This window comes from Erinaceus europaeus, chromosome 16 (assembly GCF_950295315.1).
Source record: "Erinaceus europaeus chromosome 16, mEriEur2.1, whole genome shotgun sequence".
In the NCBI taxonomy this organism is placed as follows: Eukaryota; Metazoa; Chordata; class Mammalia; order Eulipotyphla; family Erinaceidae; genus Erinaceus; species Erinaceus europaeus.
In genome coordinates, this window is record NC_080177.1 from 42,708,222 (window position 1) to 42,728,315 (window position 20,094).

General features: G+C 36.8%; 1 protein-coding gene across 1 annotated transcript in view; it reads right to left on the minus strand.

The window, feature by feature from the left end:
• Positions 1-20,094, minus strand: part of GPR137C (G protein-coupled receptor 137C) — a 65,664-nt gene that overhangs the window by 43,797 nt on the left and 1,773 nt on the right. The window contains exons 2-3 of the mRNA XM_007535522.3: positions 6,034-6,077; positions 3,671-3,899 (exon numbers count right to left, since the gene is read on the minus strand). Coding sequence (XP_007535584.1) covers positions 3,671-3,899; positions 6,034-6,077 — 273 coding nt within the window. The remainder of the gene's footprint in view (positions 1-3,670; positions 3,900-6,033; positions 6,078-20,094) is intronic.

The following is a 20,094-nucleotide window of genomic DNA, read 5'->3' on the forward strand; positions in this document are numbered from 1 at the left end:
AGTGTAGAAAAGACAGAAAAACAAACTATAGTAATATGAACAGTTTCTGAAAAGTATTTATTAATATTAAACATTTACTATTAACTGTATATAAAACTTATGAAGGTTATTCTTCACAAAAGTAACACATTTTAACATAAACAAGTGTCATGTGTAAATAACTACCCAGATTCTGCTCCATAAATTACTGAAAAAGTTTATATAAACAGGAACATGCATAGTAAATATATATCAATTAAATAATTTACATTAAAACTAAATTAAATTTTAAGACATACCAATGAAAATAAATTTGAACTCAAATTCTGATAGAGCAGAGAAATGAGGTAAATTTATATGATGAGAGCATAAAGTGGAGAATAATGTGACAAACTTAAGGGTAATATATGTGTAGTATGTCATTATATGTAATATGTGTAATAATGTCATTAATATTACACAAGCAAACATATTAAAAATACAACTATTAAAATGCATACCTAAAAGATTCTAAGGAAAAACAGAGCAGTGCAACAGGAGTCAGTGGGTGGTGATAAACAATGCTAGTTACTAGTAGACCTCAAGTTATATCTAAACTTGAATCCTAATTTAATTATGTGTCTATAAACATTGTCACTGGTTAAATATGCTATTGACAAAGCTTAGTTGTGAAAGTTTGTTTGGTTACTAAACTAAAGCTGCTCTGGAAAAGACTATATGTGAGAACATAATTCAACTAATACTTACTGAATGCCTTCTGTATGCCAGACATAATTTTATTTCATTTTTTAAAAAGATTTTTTTAACTTTTTAATTTTATTATATTATTTATTTTCCCTTTTGTTGCCCTTGTTGTTTTTATTGTTCCTATTGTTACTGATGTCTTTGTTGTTGGATAGGGCAGAGAGAAATGGAGAGAGAAGGGGGAGAGACAGACACCTGCAGACCTGTTTCACGGCCTGTGAAGTGACTTCCCTGCAGGCGGGGAGCCAGGGCCTCCAACCGGGATCCTTACTCTGGTCCTTGCACTTTGTGCCACGTGCGCTTAACCCGTTGTGCTACCGCCAGACTCCCCATTTTATTTCATTTTAAAGTTTACTTTTCTATTGAGGAAATACTAGTCTCTAAGACTGTAAGTTTTAGGTGAACTATTTTGCCTCTCTTCCAATTGTAATACTGCTATGCCACACCCACCACCAAAGTTTCAATCTTTCAGGCATTATTTTAGACAAAAAGGAAATAAGAAATGTACAAATAAGAAATGTATAAAACAAGGGAACTACTTTCAGAGCTTACACTCTACAGAAAATAAAAAAGGAAACCTAAAATAAGCAAGCAAGCATATGTACAAATAATTTTGGCTATTCTTAAGTGCCATGAAGATAACAATGGAATGTGATGTACAGTAATCAGAATCGGCAGGTAGCCTTATTTAGGTGGTTAGGAAAGGCAGCTGTGAAAAAGTGACATCTGAACTGAAGCTTCAATGCAAATAAATCATATATATAGAAAACGCAATTTAGACAGAAAGAACAATAAATATATATGTAACTCATGTGGATGGGATGAACTTAGCACATGGTTTGTGGTGAGGAACCTAAAGGGAAAAGGCCGATGTGGCTGGAATAGAAAAGAGGGAAGTTGGAGTTTGAAGGAATCATGTTAAGTGAGATAAGTCAAAAAGAAAATGATGAATATGGAATGATCCCATTCATACACAGAAGTTGAAAAATAAGAACAGGAGGCCTGGCAGTGGTGCACAGGGTTAAGCACACATAGTACAAAGCGCAAGGACTGGCACAAGCATCCAGGCTTGAGCTCCTGCTTCCCTATCTGGGGGTGGGAGTGGTCACTTCATAAGTGGTGAAGCAGGTGTCTTTCTCTCTTCCTCTCTACCTCCTCCCCCCTCCCAATTGTTCTCTGTTCTATCCAATAAAATTGAACAAAAAATGGCCTCCAGAAGCACTGGATTTGTAGTGCTAGCACTGAGTCCCAGCAATTACCCAGAAGGCCAAAAAAAAAAAAAGTAAGAACTGAAGTAAAATACAAAGCAGAACTTGGACTGGAGTTGGTGTATTGCACCAAAGTAAGATTCAGGAGGGGTGGGCTCAGGTTCTGGAACATGATGGTGGAATAGGACCAAGAGGGGGTTAAACTTATGTGGAAAACTGAGAAATGTTATGCATGTACAAACTACTGTATTTTACTGTTGCCTGTGAACCCTTAATCCAACCCAATAAAGAAAATAAAAAATTAACAAAAAATGAAAAGTGAGGGGGGGGAGAAGAAAAGAGGAAAGCAAAAGGAAAGAGAAGTCAGAAAACCTGGTCATATCACTTAAATCCTTATTAGCCATATCTCTTCTACTTCCTAGTTTCCTTCCTACTCTGCTCCCCTTTTTTTCTCTTTTTGTCTCAAAATAGTTATAAGACTACATATCCGCTCAGTCAACAAAATAGCTTGCTTTGTTATGTGTGCAGCCAAGGTTAGAGTCTAGCCCCCATTGCACTAAAGGGAGTTTTCGTGCTGTGGCTTTTCTTTCTGCCTCTTTGCCTAGACCTTAAAAAAAGATCACTAGATAGAACTGTGAGATAATATTATTGGGGCAACTAGACAGTGCCTGATGCAACATATTAATAGATATTGATGGTTATTTTCACTAGATTTTTTCCTTTAAAATAAAAATATTCAGATAATTGTTACGCTTTAGATATTATCTTTAGTAAGTAGGCAATGATGCCAACTTAGAGCAAATTTATATGTTGTATAAATTCACACCCCAATACCCACACACCTATACCCTTACACCCAATGCCACACATACACTGTGATGAACCAGTCACTGCTCAAGTACACTGTCAACAACAGTAGAAACTTCTATGGTTTGTGTTAATGGGTTAGCATCTATTTGCAGATGGATGTTAGGGAAAACGTCTGGGAAAAGTTAGGGAAAAGAAAGGGATTTATAAATTTAGATATAGGACTGCTTCCAATTTCATAGGTACTTCATAGTGTGGTGTGAAGTCATACATTTTCTAAGCTTTGAGACAAATTAATGCAGCTTTAGCAGTATTAGATCTTAACACTACCAACCCAAATGTACATAGATATAATTTGGTACAATGACAGTATTGGAACGCTTACTGGATGAGTAAATTCTTAGTGTGCCTTATATATTAGACTATTTTTGATACATTCATAAATATATGTTTAACTATCCTCTGAGAAGGAAATAAGTTATAGAAAACATAGTAGTTTCTGTATAAGTCCATTCTAAAATCATGTTTTTAGTATGGGTCAGGTTTTTAATTTTTTTTTAATTGTAGTTCTTATTGCTGTTGTTACTGATATCGTCATTGTTGGATAGGACAGAAAGAAATGGAGAGAGGAGGGGAAGACAGAGAGGGGGAGAGAAAGAAAGACACCTGCAGACCTGCTTCAATGCCTGTGAAGCGACTCCCCTGCAGGTGGGGAGCCAGGGGCTCAAACTGGGATCCTTATGTCGGTCCTTGTGCTTTGCGCCACCGCCCAACTCCCACTTTTTAATTTTTAGTGACCATTCTTTCATATTAAAAAATGTACCTGACACTCTAGATACATTAAAAAAACTATAAAATTGTCATGAAAATATAGTTCATAGAATAAGATCTGAAGCTAGATTTTCAAGCATATAGTTAACAAATATACTTACCTTTGATTCGAGGTAGACATTTGCTGATGACATTTTTGCCATTTTGCATATGTAACTAACTAAAGAGATGGCACAAAGAATAAATAGGCTATCACTGATTAATGCACGAACAAACACAGTCCATTTCAACTGATTTTCTGCAACATCTCCATGGACTAATAGTGCACATGTCAAGTTCACCACTAAAAATAGGAGGCTTGCCAATAAAAAGCCCAAATGCAGTAGAACTCTGAAAGAAAAACAAAAAACAAAAATAAGTTGTCTATAAGACTAATGAGATACTAAATTTAATTCTGAATTAGTGTGTTGTTTGTACAATTTTAGATCCAATAATTCCTCTTAAATGTTTTGAAATTCATTAAATACAAATTTAACAATCAATACTACTTGGGATATTTTTGCTCTTATGAAATTATTATCTATACTATATTGAAATGACATTAGGTTTTAAGCTACTAGTTTCAAAAATAATCTCATGAGGACCTGTACTACTGGGTTTTGGGAAAAGATGACACATTTTCATACAGAAAAATGTCATGACTTTTCTGACAGCCGAATATTTTGACATTATTTTATATAATCCTAAAATTTTCATTTTTATTGCTACTGACCATTACTTTATTTGACCTTTTTCTCCCTCCTCTTTTTGACTCTGGGGTTACCACTGGGGCTTTGTGCCAGCACTACAAATCCATTGCTCCTGGTGGCCATTTTTTACATTTTTTATTGAATAGGGCAGAGAGAAATTGATAGGGGAGTGAAAGACAGTGAGGGGGAGAAAGACACCTACAGGCCTGCATCACCATTTGTGAAGCGAGCCCCCTGCAGGTGGGGAGCCAGGGGCTTGAACCAGGATCCTTGCAGAGGTCCTTGCTCTTCGTACTATGTGCACTTAAACTAGTTGTGCGACGGCTCAGCCCTCCTAATTGACTTTCCTATTCCAACAATTATAGGTTTTATAATTTTCCAGGAAAATTAATATTCTATGTCTAAATTTGTTTATGGCTAATATTAATTTAGTTTAGAGACTAATTATATTTCAATTATGTTCAGTTTTATGAACTGATTCTTGATAGCTCCAAACATTGCTTTCAGATAAAATTACATAAGAACATAGGGACAGTATATATATAGCTCCAAACACTCTTCAGTAACTCATAATAAGGTTGCATATTGGGGGAGAAAACCTAAGGGTTATGCAAAGAGACTTTCAAAGAGGCTCCAAAGTCCCAGTTCTCTGGGGGAAAAAAAAGTTTAGTTTTAGTGTTCTAGGAGGTGGCACAGTAGATAAAGCACTATACTCTCAAGTATGATCTTCAATCCCCAGCAGCACATGCACCAGAGTGATGTTTGGTTCTTTCTGTTTCTTTTCCTATCTTTCTCATTACAAAATAAATTAAGTCTTAAAAAAATAAGGTTGCATATTACTGTACTTACAGAGCAACCTTGAATATGTAATATTTAACTACTTCCTCCTTATAAAATATGTATCACCTTATCATAAAAACTTTTTTTTTCATAAAAACTTTTAGTAGGGTGTGATTATCAATATCAAGTAGCTGTAACACTTATCTATATGAAAGCAAAATATATTTATACTCCAAATTAATAGAATCCAGACATCTATTTTGCATCCTAATATCTTCTATCTTGGCCACTTTCATTGATGGGAACCACAAGATATTTGCCTTTGGAAGTAATTTAAAAGAGGTAAACTGAAGGTAATGTGTAAAGAAATCAGTTACAATCAAACTATGTTAAATGAGTATGCGAAATATAAAGATTTTAGTTTGAAAAGCTGTATCTTAATATTTCTCAGAATAAGTAATAAAAACAACCACATATTAAAAAACCACAAGTGGATCTTGAACTAATTCACATACCTAGTGAAGTAGGTATAAGTTACCTTATTAGCTTATGTAATAGACAACAGAAAACTTTAATGAGTGTTGGCAAGTTAGTGTGAGAACTAATCTAATACCCAATCTTCTGGCTCTTCATTTCAGTGTTTTTATTTTGAGGACATTCAGCACTGAAACAACGCTTATTTCATGAAACTATAGTATAACCTCTCCTTTTCTTCCAAAGAGAACAGCCTACCATTAGTATTACCATTAGTATTATTGGGCTCTTTAACTACTACTGACATGTAAAATTGGGCAGTGGCAGGACAGTAAATAAAAGGTATTAGCCAGCAATACAGCTACCAGGAGACACCTGTGGGTGATTTACATATTTTAGAACTAATATAAATTCTTTATTTTCTATGAAATTGCTAATGTAGTCTCTACTACCATACCCTCCTACCTTGACAAGTCTGATGAGGGAAAAAAAAATTAGATTTTGCTAGTCATGAAACTTACTTGTGTTTGTCAAGTTCAGTGGCACATCTGACTTTACATATAACCTATAAAGAGAGGATAAAAAGACACTTTTGAAAATGTGTTATATTCTTAAATTAATTTTGACTTTGTACTTCAATACAAATATCAACAATAAACAGCAAGAAAAGTTAAAATGTTAACAGTTAACTAGCATGAAGCAAAACAGGTTTATATTAAAAAGGTTTAAATTAAAAAATTTCTTTCATAGTCTTAAGTTTCTATCTTAAGTTTTGGGTACAATCTAATTTAAACATTTATTGAACATATATTAAAGATATACCCATCCTAGAAGATATATGTACACCAACATTCATAGCAGTATAATTCATAATAGCCAAAACCTGAAAACAACTCAGGTGCCCAACAACAGATGAGTGGCTGAGAAAGCTGTGGTATATATCCATAATGGAATACTACTCAGCCATTAAGAATAATGAATCCACCTTCTTTGACCCATCTTTGATGGAGCTAGAAGGAATTATGTTGAGTTAGATAATCTAGAAAGAGAAAGATGAATATGGGATGATCCAACTCATGAATAGAAATTGAGAAAGAAGAACTGGAAAGGGAAACACAAAGAAGAATTTGACTGAGTTTAGAGTATTTTTATTTATTTCTTTTTATCCCCTTTTGTTGCCCTTGTTATAGTTATTATTATTGTTGTTTTTGGATAGGACAGAGAGAAATGGAGAGAAGAGAGGAAGACAGAGAAGGGGAGAGAAAGACACCTGCAGACCTGCTTCACCCCCTGTGAAGCGACTCCCCTGCAGGTGGGGAGCCAGGGGCTCGAACTGGGATCCTTCTGCCAGGTCCTTGCGCTTTGTGCCACCATGTGCTTAACCCGCTGCACTACCTCCCTACTCCCTTGAGTTTAAACTATTGCACCAAAGTGTAAAGATCTGGGGGAGAAGTAGGGGGGGGACACTGTAGGGGGCTAGGGGTAGGGACACAGACCTTTGGTGGTTGGAATGGTGTTAATATATACTCTTACTGGACTTCTGGAGGCGGGGCTTGGAGCAGCAGCAGCTGTGTTTCTTTCCTCTCCCTGGTCAACTAGCAATACCAAAGGAGACCACCTGGGACTGCAACAAGGCAGGACTAGAACGACTTCAGGAACCCACCAAACCACTGGTGAGTGCAAACGCATGTGGACAGGGAGGAGCCTAAAGAGAGATTGAGCGCTGGTAATAGTCTGGCAGTTTACCCGTTGAGGCACCACCTCCAGTCTTTTTGTTGTTTTTACCAACAAAAAGATTGCTGCAGGGAGGACAGGACTCCACTAAGACTCACCAAATGCAACTAACTGTAAGTCTCCATTGCTATTGCTCTCAGAGGCTGGAGCAGCAGGGGGGAGAACTTGTGCTGACATCTGGGAACAGAGAACTGACCAGGAAATTCAAGTGAAGAGCTACACCTCAGTGGCTAGCAGTGGAGCTGCAGATTGGGAGCTTTTCCACATTGTTCTCCTCAGAACCTACAGACTATAAACGGGACTTGTTTAGAAACTAACAGGGCTCAGCAGTGTTGCCCAGCTTAGCAGAGAATCTGAATTAAGCCTAGAACTTTGGATCCTTGGGGTGTGAGAGTCTCTTTGCATAACCACTGTGCTATGTCTCCCCCACATTGCTTTACCTCTTGGTTAGGAGTGAGAGATTAAGCTAAGAAGACTATTTATAGTTTAAAAGCCTTCAGGCTACCATAGCCTACAAGGAAGAAAAAGCATAAAAGAGGTTTTTAACAGCCTCTGTGCTCCAACTCAGGGATTGAAATAAGATTTGAAATAACTGTTAATTTCCACAACTGTAAATTCTTTAAGTACCTTACTTAGACACTTAGTCAATACAGGCAATAGTGATCAGTAATTTGAAAAGTACTGAGAGAGGGAACTCATAACATAATATATTAAATGGTTAAACCAACAAGAAGAAATATTGGAGAAATGAACCAGGACAAGAGTCCAGCTAAAAGCCCCCCAAAGGGTGAAGCACAAAATAATGAGGTCAACATGCAAATGCTTGTTAAAGAAATAGTCACAGGAGTGAGTAAAGAGTTCGAAAGAATCGTCATCAGAAATGCAGAAACAACAAATGAGACTCTGGAAGAAAACATTAATTATCTCAAGGTTATTAGAGAGCTGAAAGCTAAAATAGCTGAGCTAAGAACTAGCTGAACAAGCTAAAACAGTATTATAACAGGGTAACAAAATAGATGGACTACAGAAAACAGGACAGAGGAGGGAGAATAGAATAATTGAGGCTGAAGACAAATTAGCAAGACCGAGGACGAATTAGAGACAATTAAAAAAGAAGTAAGAGATCTCAAAAAGAGACTAAGATACTGAAAACAATAACAGAGACCTATGGGATGACTTCAAAAGAAACAATATATGCATTATTGGCTTACCAGAGGAAGAAAGAGAGGGAGAGGAAGAAAGCATTTTTTAGGACATAATAGCTGAGAACTTCCCTAGTCTAGACAACATCAAAGACATAAAGGTTCAAGAAGCCCAGAGAGTCCCAAACAGAATTAACCCAGACTTAAAGACACCAAGATAAATCATATTTAGAATGGAAAGGAATAAGGATAGAGAAAGGATCCTGAATGCTACAAGAGAAAAACAAAGAGTCACCTAGAAAGGAAAACCCATAAGATTAGCAGCAGACTTCTCCACACAAACACTACAGGCCAGAAGAAATTGGCAAGATATCTATCGAGTGCTCAACGAGAAAGGCTTTCAACCAAGAATAATATATCCTGCTAGACTGTCATTCAGACTAGATGGAGGTATAAAAACCTTCTCAGACAAGCAACAGTTGAAGGAATCAACTATCACCAAGCCTGCCCTGAAAGAAGGTCTCCTATAAACAGTCAGACCACCATAAATAGGCCATATATCAAAACAATATAAAAATCTATAATACTGGCATTAAAATATATTCAGTCTATGATATCAGTAATTGTCAGTGGCCTGAATGCACCTATTAAAAGGCACAGAGCAGGAAGATGGATCAGAAAACAAAACCCAACAATATGCTTTCTACAGGAAACTCACCTAACTCAACAAGACAAACACAGACTCTGTGAAACTGAAACGATGGAAAACTATCACATAAACCAATGGCCTACAGAAAGAGCAGGAACAGCTATTCTCATATCTGACATGATAGACTTTAAAATAAATAAAATTAAAAAGATAGAGATGGGTATTACTTAATGCTCAGAGGATCAGTCAATCAAGAGGACTTAACAATTATTAACATTATGCACCTAATGAGAAGTTATTTAAATTTTTCAATTATCTTTATTTTATTTATTGGATAGAGACAGCCAGAAATCGAGAGGGAAGGGGTGATAAAGAGGGAGAGACAGAGAAACACTTGCAACACTGCTTCACCACTTGCAAAGCATTCCCCCTACAGGTGGGGACTGGGGGCTAGAACCTGGGTCATTGTGCACTGTAACATGTGTGCTCAGCCAGGTGCGCCACCACCCAGCCCCATGAGAAGCCATTTAAATATATCAAATATCTACTGAAAGAGCTACAGCAATAAATTAACAATACAGTAATAGTAGGGGACTTCAACACTCCACTCTCTCAACTTGACAGATCATCCAGGCAGAAAATCAATAAAGAAATGAGGGAGCTAAATGAGGAGATAGATAAATGAACTATTGGACATTTTCAGAATCATTCACCCCAAGAAACTGGAATACACATTCTACTCAAGTCCACATGGGTCATTCTCAAGGAGAGACCATATCTTAGGCCACAAACACAGCATCAGCAAATTCAAGAGCACTGAAATCATCCAAAGCATCTTCTCAGACCATAATGGAATTAAACTAACACTTACAATCAACAAAAGATTATTAACAGTCCCAAAATGTGGAAGCTCAACAGTACACTACTTAATAACTACTGGGTCAAAGAGGAAATAAAGGAAGAAATCAAAATGTTTTGAGAATTCTATGAAAATGAAGACACAAGCTATCAAATTATTTGGGACACAGCTAAGGCAGTGCTGAGAGGGATGTTCATAGCTATACAAGCACACATTAGGAAACAAGAAAAAGCACAAATAAACAGCCTGATTGCACATCTTAAAGACCTAGAAGAAGAAGAAGAACAAAGGAACCCTAAAGCAACCAGGACAGAAATCACTAAAGCTAGGGCAGAAATCAATAACATTGAAAGTAAGAAAACCAAACAAAAGATCAATGAAAGTAAATGTTGGTTCTTCGAATGAGTGAACAAAATTGACAAACCTTTAGCCAGACTCACAAAACAAAAAAGAGAGAAGACTCAAAGAAATCAGATTGTAAATGAAAGAGGAGATATCACAACAGACACTGCAGAAATTCAACATATCATGCAAGGCTTCTATGAACAACTATATGCCACCAAGCTAGAGAACCTGGAAGAAATGGATGATTTCCTAGGTACCTATGAACTTCTAAAATTAAATAAAGAGGAACTAGATAATATGAACAAACCTATCATAGCCAAAGAAATTGAAACAGTTATCAAAAACCTTCCCAAGAATAAAAGTCCTGGACCAGATGGTTTTACAAATGAATTCTACAAAACCTTCAAGGAAGAGTTAATATCTCTACTTTTGAAAGTCTTCCAGAAGATTTAAGACACTGGAACACTCCTTTCCAGCTTCTATGATTCTATGAAGCCAACATCACTCTGATACCAAAAGCAGATACACACACACAAAAAAAAAACAAAAAACCTACAGACCAATATCTCTAATGAACATAGATGCTAAAATATTATGAAATTCTAGCCAACTGGATACTAAAAAGATTATTATTATATATTATATTAATTATATTATATTAAAAAGATTGTTTATCATGACCAAGTGGGGTTTATCCCAGGGATGCAAGGTTGGTTTAATATACCTAAATCAATCAATGTGATCCACCACATCAATAAAAGCAAGACCAAAAACCACATGGTCATATCAATAGATGCAGATAAAGCCATTGACAAAATACAACATCCATTTATGATCACAATGCTATAAAAAATGGGAATAGATGGAAAAATTCCTCAAGACAGTGAAGTCTATTTATAGCAAACCTACAGCCAACATCATACTCAATGGTGAAAAACCAGAAGCATTTCCCCTCAGGTCAGGTACTAGATAGGGCTGCCCACTATCACCATTACTATTCAGCATAGTGTTAGAAGTTCTTGCCATAGCAGTCAGGCAGGAGCAAGGAATTAAAGGCATATAGATTGGAAGAGAAGAAGTCAAACTTTCCTAATCTGAAGATGACATGATAGTATACATAGAAAAACCTAAAGAATCTAGCAAGAAGCTTTTGGAAATCATCAGGCAATTCAGTAAGGTGTCAGGCTACAAAATTAATATACAAAAGTCAGTGACATTCCTCTATGCAAACACTAAGTTAGAAGAAGATGAAACCCAGAAATCAATTCCTTTTACTATAGCAAGAAAAACAATAAAATATCAAGGAATAAACCTAACCTAACCAAAGAAGTGGAAGACTTGTATACTGAAAATTATGAGTCACTAATCAAGGAAACTGAAAAAGACACAAAGAAGTGGAAAGATATTCCATGTTCATGGGTTGAAAGAATTAACATCATCAAAATAAATATACTACCCAGAGCCATCTACAAATTTAATGTTATCCCCATCAAGATCCCAACCACATTTTTGGAGGATAGAACAAATGCTACAAATGTTTACCTGGAACCAGAAAAGACCTAGAATTGCCAAAACAATCCTGAGAAGAAAGAACAGAACCAGAGACATCACACTCCCAGATCTCAAACTGTATTATAGGGCCACTGTCATCAAAACTGTTTGGTACTGGAACATGAATAGACACACTGACCAGTGGAATAGAACTGGGAGCTCAGAAGTAAGCCCCCACACCTATGAACATCTAATCTTTGACAAAGGTGCCCAGGTTATTAAATGGGGGCAAAAAAGATCTCAAGTCAACTCCTATTCAAGGTATCACCAAAAAGCCTTGGTGAGCATTTCTTTCATTCTAAGTTATTTCCTTATTTGTATGTGATGCTAGAGATCAAAACAAGGGTCTAATACATGTGCATTACTGCTGACCTGCTTCCTAGGACCAACAATTTTTTCTGATTTTTTAAGAGAGGAAGAAAGAACAAAGGTGGATTCCAACATTTATAAGTTCTCCTTTCTGCACTTGTGTAGTATTGGGGCTTGAACTGATGGCCTTGTAGAATCAAAGCTGATGCTTTTCTATCAATCCACCTCCTCAACACCTCTTTCCTTTTTTAAATTTTATAACAGAAATTTTATAGTATCAGAGAAACCTAAATTCCTAATCCATCTTATGTTCAATAATACATATTAATTGAACATATGCAGTATGATTACTTTTCTCACTAGATTCTGGGGTTGACGATCAGATAGCTCTCAGCAAGAGTGGAGGTCTTAGCAAGTCTTACTCAGAAATAAGACTTAGGCATCTTCCATGTGTGCCTACACTGCAAAAATCACCAAATGATCTGCTTTGTGTACTGTCTTCCCTTGAGAAATTCAGATCAGGAAAAATCACTTTCATAGACATTGTAATGGATCAGGAGCACTTTATTTATCTCAAGCATGCAATGTTCCCTTACTGAACTGTTATATATTAAGTCTGTATTTGCTTAGCAGAAATAAAATAAATTCAAATTAACAAAAAATTGTCCAGTGAAGTTGTATTTCATGACAGTTGCTGTAAGCCTTAGGCAACTACTATTTTAGCAACATGCTAGTACAAAAGTATATCAGAGTAGTTGAAGAATTGAGAGAGTGGTGAACATGCACATAATCACCCCTGAAGAAACTTGGTTGTGAAGAAAGGTATGGTATAGCTTTTGGCTTTGATAAGTCTCTTTGCAGCATTTATCCTATTTTATTAATTTCTACATCCATCTAAAGATTTTTTCTTTTTGGGTTTAATCTATTTTTCAACATAAATTAGATACTTTTCAAATTCCCTAGTATAAGCACTTAATTTGATTCTGCATTTCAATTTTATTTTATTTTACAGTGTTTCATTGACACACGGGTGCAGTTTCATTATGTGCCAGGGCACCCAAGTTTTCTTCCACTCCTCCCTCCCCTACCTTTGCTAGAATCTTTTGCTTTGATGAAACATATCTGCTTTATTTATTTAATTTTTAAAATTTTCTTTATTTATTGGATAGAGACAATCAAATTGAGAGGGTAGGGGCAGATAGATACCTGCATTCCTGTTTAACCACTAGCAAAGCTTTCCCCCTGCAGGTGGGGACCAGGGCCTCGAACCTGGGTCCTTATGCATTGTAACATGTGCGCTCAACCAGGTTCGCCACCACTTGGCTCCAACATATCTGCTTTATATTTAAATTTGTCTTATGTGAGAGAGACAGGCAAGAGCACAGCTTGGCCATGTGTAGTACCAGGAATCAAACCTGGTGCTTCAGACATGCAAAACATTTTTTTAAAAAAATATTTATTTGGGAGTCGGGCTGTAGCTCAGCGGGTTAAGCGCAGGTGGTGCAAAGCACAAGGACCTGCATGAGGATCCCGGTTCGAACCCCGGCTCCCCACCTGCAGGGTCTGCAGGTGTCTATCTTTCTCTCCTCCTCTGTCTTCCCCTCCTCCATTTCTCTGTCCTATCCAACAACGACGACAACAATAATAATAACTACAACAATAAAACAAGGGCAACAAAAGGGAATAAATATTTTTAAAAAATTTATTTATTTTCCCTTTTGTTGCCCTTTTCATTGTTGTTGTAGTTATTATTGTTGTTGATGTCGTCGTTGTTGGATAGGACAGAGAGAAATGGAGAGAGGAGGGCAAGACAGAGAGGTGGAGAGAAAGATAAGACACGTGCAGTCCTGCTTCACTGCTTGTGAAGCGACCCCTCTGCAGGTGGGGAGCCAGGGGACCAAACTGGGATCCTTAAGCCTGGCTTTTGCGCTTTGAGCCATGTGTGCTTAACTTACTGTGCTACCGCTGGACTCCCGCAAAACATTTTCTATATTTGCTGTGCCACCTCTGACTCACCAAAACCAACATTTATCTAATTAGACCAAGATAATCTTAGAGAACCTTTCTTTTTATGCCACAGGCAATAGATTAGGCAGAAAATACAAAGATCCCAGTAAGTTCACAGTTTATCCCAAACATTCATCAAATTTAAATCTCAAGTCTTAGAAGGCTAAATATTTTCTATCTTGGCCTTTTAAAGTTTGCCCTTCAGTTATATAGTCACCCATCATTGTTCTGTCTGTTATAAAATACAAAGGGGGAGCCAGGCAGTGGAGCAGCGGGTTAAGCGCATGTGGTGCAAAGCTCAAGGACTGGCTAAAGGATCCCAGTTGGAGCCCCCGGCTCCCCACCTGCAGGGGAGTCACTTCACAAGTGGTGAAGCAGGTCTGCAGGTGTCTATCTTTCTCTCCACCTCTGTCTTGCCCTCCTCTCTCCATTTCTCTCTGTCCTATCCAACAACAACCACATCAATAACCACAACAATGTTAAACAACAAGGGCAACAAAAGGGAAAATAAATAAATAAATAAATAAATAAAATGTTTTAAAAAAATAAAATAAAATACAAAGGGGATAAAATAGACATTTTTAGAAGTTTCCATTTCAGGTGGTAGAAATTCTTTTATGAGGAATCACAGAACATTGTAAGAAAACTAAATTTCAGGTAAGATGTTATCTAAAGTGCCATCAATATTTGAGAAAATATACTGTAATCAAATAATTAAAACTTTGTCCCTGATTTTTGCCGCCTCAAAACTGAGATGTACTTTGGGGTTAAGAAAACAAAAACAAGACTGTTCTGAAGCTTGTAGTTAGGGACAGGCACATCTTTCTGTTCCTTAGGCTGTTTCAACCAACGCAGAACCTTAAAAATACTTTTGTGTTGATTAGAACTTCAACTGAAATACTGGAGAATGTATTTTTTTTTTTTTTAATTAATGCCTGGATTATTGCTGGGACTCAGTGCCAGCACTACAAACCCACCATTTCCAGTAACTTTTTTTTTCTTTTTCTCTTTTTAATTTTTATTAGATAGGACAGAGAAATTGAGAGAGGATGGGGCTATAGAGAGAGGGAGAGAGAGACACTTGCAGACCTGCTTCATAGTTCACGAAGTAGACCATCTGCAAATGGGGACTGTGTGTGTGGGGGCTCCAACCCAGATTCTTGTGCTTGATAATTTGTGTGCTTTACTGGGTGTGCTATGGCCTGGCACCCCAATTTTTTAAAAACCTATTTTCTCATTACAATTATAAAAAAGAAAACACCTCTGATGTTTTCTACCATTTTGTGTAAAGTGCTATAAGATGATGTAGTTTATTGTAAGTTTCTCAGTGACACATGTTCACCATCCTCTCTCATAAATATACATGATTTTCCCTGGAAAACTCTTACATATGTATAGACTATTACATCACTCTAATTTTACTTGGCAAAAAAGCCAGAATCTTGTTTCCTATTTTCTGATGCTTACTGTATGGCCTGTGATGACTAGATGCATTTCAGAATTTATAAATTGTTTTCAAGTAAATAAAGTCCCTCTTTTCTGCTTACTTGTTTTTGTAATTTTTGGTTAACACCACTCACAGATGTTAAGACTTTAAGATTTTAAATTTAATTTCTTGGCGGTGTTACTAAATCACTATATTTTATCCCAGTTAAGCATTTGACAGTCATGTTACAAAACTGCAAGAAGAAAGGTGCATCATTGACCTTAATGATGAATTCAGTGACTTTGTTATGCATCATAATACTTCAAGATAGTATATGATCAATTCTAAGTTCTATTTGCTCCAATAGTAGATAGCAATAATTTAAGTCTTCCTATGGTGGAAAAAGTCTGAGTGTGAATTATTTTAATTAATCTGTCATCACTGGAGCTCAGATAGAGAAAAAGCCAGTCAGGTGGTGGGGGGAAGAGTGATGAAGCTCCTACTAATGTGATGGGGATGGGCTCAAACCTGGGAAGAGTACATGGCAAAGCAGCACACTACTCAAGTGAGCTATTTTTGTCAGCTATTTTGTAAGTCTTCGAGCTTTTTTGTCAGTCTTCCTGCTCTACTGATCATGGCAGAAAAGGTTAGTGGGAGTCGGGCTGTAGCGCAGCCGGGTTAAGCGCAGGTGGCGCAAAGCACAAGGACCGGCATAAGGATCCCGGTTCAAACCCCGGCTCCAACCCCGGCTCCCCACCTGCAGGGGAGTCGCTTCACAGGCGGTGAAGCAGGTCTGCAGGTGTCTATCTTTCTCTCCTCCTCTCTGTCTTCCCCTCCTCTCTCCATTTCTCTCTGTCCTATCCAACAACGACAACAACAATAAAACAACAAGGGCAACAAAAGGGAATAAATAAATAAAATAAATATTAAAAAAAAAGGTTTAGTAAGTATTTTTATTTATGTTTATCTTTTATGCCCCCAGGGTTGGGAGTTGGTACCTGCATGACTCTACACTTTCTAGAATCCATGTTTTTTGATAGAGGATGAGAGATAGGGAGACAGAGAAACAGAAGGGGAGACATCTGTAGTACTACTTCACTGCTTATAAAACTTTCCCTTCTTGTAGGGGGTACTAAGGGCTTGAACTTAGGTTCTCATGCATGGTAATGTGAGTACTATATTGGAAATGCCATCATCGCCTGGTGTTTTAAAAAGCCTATAGTTTTTTCCCTCCAACTATTTGGATTTTAAGAGGCTTAAGAAAATTCTAATTATCTCAGAAAAGGTTACTTCTCCTTTTTTCAATTATATTCAAGTACAGTCAATAATAGTGTTGGCACTGCAGAGCAGCCTTTGCATATGTGAGGTCCTAGGTTCAATCTCCAGCATCACATATGACCAGAGTATTGTTCCACTCTCTATTATGTAGTAAATAAATATAAAATATAATGAATATTAATTTGCCAGTGAGTAAGTTTATGGGGGAGCATGTCTGCTTTGCCATGTGTGTGACCCACCTTCAAGTCTAGCCCCCATTACACTGAGGGAAGCTTCAGTGCTGTTTTATCTTTGACTCTGTATCTGAAAAAGTTGGTCCAGTGCAGTAAACCCTCAGAAATGACAAACAAAAAAAGTGACTTAAGTAGTATCTTTTTAAAAAAACTTAGTTTTAGTATGTGTATTAAAGGTTGTTCTACTGACTTTAGTATTGTCTCATGCTTCTTTTAAATTTAGCCTTTAGAGTTGGAATGTCTTTTATTAGCAAGTAATGGATATACATGTGGTCAAAAGTATTGGGCTATTGGAAAAGTCATGACATTTTTACATGACACATTTTGCAGAAAGACAAAAAAATATATAATGCATGCAACTATAACCTGTAAAAAAAGTCATGACTTTTTTGACAACCCAATAAAATGGTATTTAATGTGTAAAATATCAGTAAAGAAAAGCTAGTACTTTATAAGAGTGATTCAGTAATAAAGTAGCATAGCTATTCAGGAAAGATATTTAGTGTCTTTTGGTTAAGAAAAATAAAATGTTAGTTAAATGTTGTATGTGTTAGTACGTATTTCTCTAGTACTTTGCTATAAATATTTAAGGCTCACTGGAAAAGCTTAATCCAAAAACCATCAGTAGTAGGACACATCCTTATAGCAACTTAAAATTGACAAAAATCTGAATATACTTCTTAAAGTATAGTTACCTCTGGATTTAAAAAATATATTTTATTTATTTTCCCTTTTGTTGCCCTTTTTTAAAAATATTGTTGCTCTAGTTATTATTGTTGTTGTTATTGATGTCGTCATTGTTAGATAAGACAGAGAGAAATGGAGAGAGGAGGGGAAGACAGAGCGGGGGAGAGAAAGATAGTCAGTCACCTGCAGACCAGACCTGCTTCACTACCTGTGAAGGGACTCCCCTACAGGTGGGGAGCCCGGGGCTAGAACTGGAATCCTTGCACCAGTCCTTGAGCTTCGCACCACGTGCGCTTAACCTGCTGAGCTACTACTGCCTGACTCCCAGTTACCTCTGGATTTTATCTAATAAGCAGGAAAATGTTTTTTGGTTAAGGTTTCTTTTTAAAGAGGCTGTAAAACTGTTCTTTTAAGCATAGTTATATGTCTTGCAATTGCTAGTTTGATTATACAAATAAAAGTGTTAACACATAACCTACACTTTTTAGGAGACACTGCAAAAGAATAAAATTGGGCTGGAGTGATAGTTTACCAGATATGGTGCATGTCTTATCACTCATGTAGCCCAGGCATGAGACCTGGCACCACGGGAATATCCTGACACCAGGAAAAGCTCTGATGACGTGGTATTTCTCCCTTTCTATGATAAATTTGGGTTGAGAACGGTAAAATTACTCATGAGTGAGATCCTGGCTTTCCACACAAAAAACTAATGCTTTATTTTAATGCAAATAAACTAGTGCTAGTTTATTTCAAAATTGTTTTCTAATAGAAACTTGGTGCATTTTTAAAAGTACATCACATAATATGAAGACTTTTTAGACATAAACATTTTTTATTTCTAGCTTACAATATCAAGATATCAGAAGTTGGACAACCCAAAGTAGATACCATGTATCTTATATTGTGGAAACTTTTAAAAAAGATTTTATTTATTTATTAATGAGAAAGATAGGAGAAAGAACCAGACATCACTCTGGTACATGTGCTGCTGGGGACTGAACTCAGGACCTCATGCTTGAGAGTCTAGTGCTTTAGCCACTGTACCACCTCCTGGACCACCTGTGGAAATATTCTTTTTGAATTTTGAGTCTTCCTTTCTTCCTTTCTTTCTTTCTTTCTTTCTTTCTTTCTTTCTTTCTTTCTTTCTTTCTTTCTTTCTTTCTGTCTCTCTCTTTTTTTGCCTCCAGGGTCATTGCTGGGGCTAAGTGCCTGCACTATGAATCCACTGCTCCTGGAGACCATTTCCCCCCTTTTGTTGCCCTTGTTGTGGTCGTTATTACTATTGTTGGCATTGCTGTTGTTGTTGGATAGGACAGAGAGAAATTGAGAAAGGAGGGGAGACAGAGAAGGGGAAAGATAGACACTTGCATCCTGCTTCACCACTCACGAAGTGAATTCCCCCCCTCCCCACAGGTGGGGAGCCAGGGCTTAAACAGGGAACTAACTAACACTGCACTAACACCCAACCCCCTTTCTTTTTCTTTCATGGTCCATCTATAGATTTTTTAAAAAAGATTATTTATTTTTAAATTTATTATTGGGGATTATGGTTTATAGTAAATACAGATGGTACATGTGTAAATTTTCTGTTTTCTCCAAGACACTCTCACTCCCAGGCTTTTTTCTTTTCTTCCATCTTGCATGCCTCCATCTTGAAAGCCCTCCCCCAAGTTTTTTTTTTTTTTTTTTTTAACTATAGTAGTGTTTAACCACTTCGTGTTTATCTCTGGGTGAGAGGTACTAACTGGAGGAGGAGGACGGCACAAGAGAACCTTCTGGTGGCACTGGACATGCTCTTAAACTTCATCTGGGTGGTGCTGTTAACATGAGTGTTTGCACATGTACATTTAACCTAGATGTATACTTAAGATTTGTGTACTTAAAATGTTATACTTTAAGTAAAAAGTGTTTAGCCACTTTATGAAATGACTGTACTTTGTAGTGACTCATTAATATGATTTTAAAAAACAAAATGTACAGGGGAAATGCAAATTATCTGATGTCTATGGCATATGGATTGCTAGTCACTTTCAGCAGTCTGAATTACATTTGAAGCTAAGCATTTAGTGATGAAAAGGCAGAAATAGTGTCAGAAAAAAACACCTACCAATTTAGCTGTAAAGAATTAAGTCTTAAAAGTTCTTAACAAGGGAGGTGGATAGCATAAAGGTTATGCAAAGAGACTTTCATGCCTGAGGCTCTCAAGTCCCCGGTTCAACCCCCCACATCACCATAAGCTGCATACACCAATAGTGTTCTAAATTAGTTGGTATTAAGCATATGATGTCACCTTGTTTCTTCCCCTCCTCAAGCTCTTAGGGGGAGAGGATGCGCAGGATCTGTTTTATTCTCAAAATTC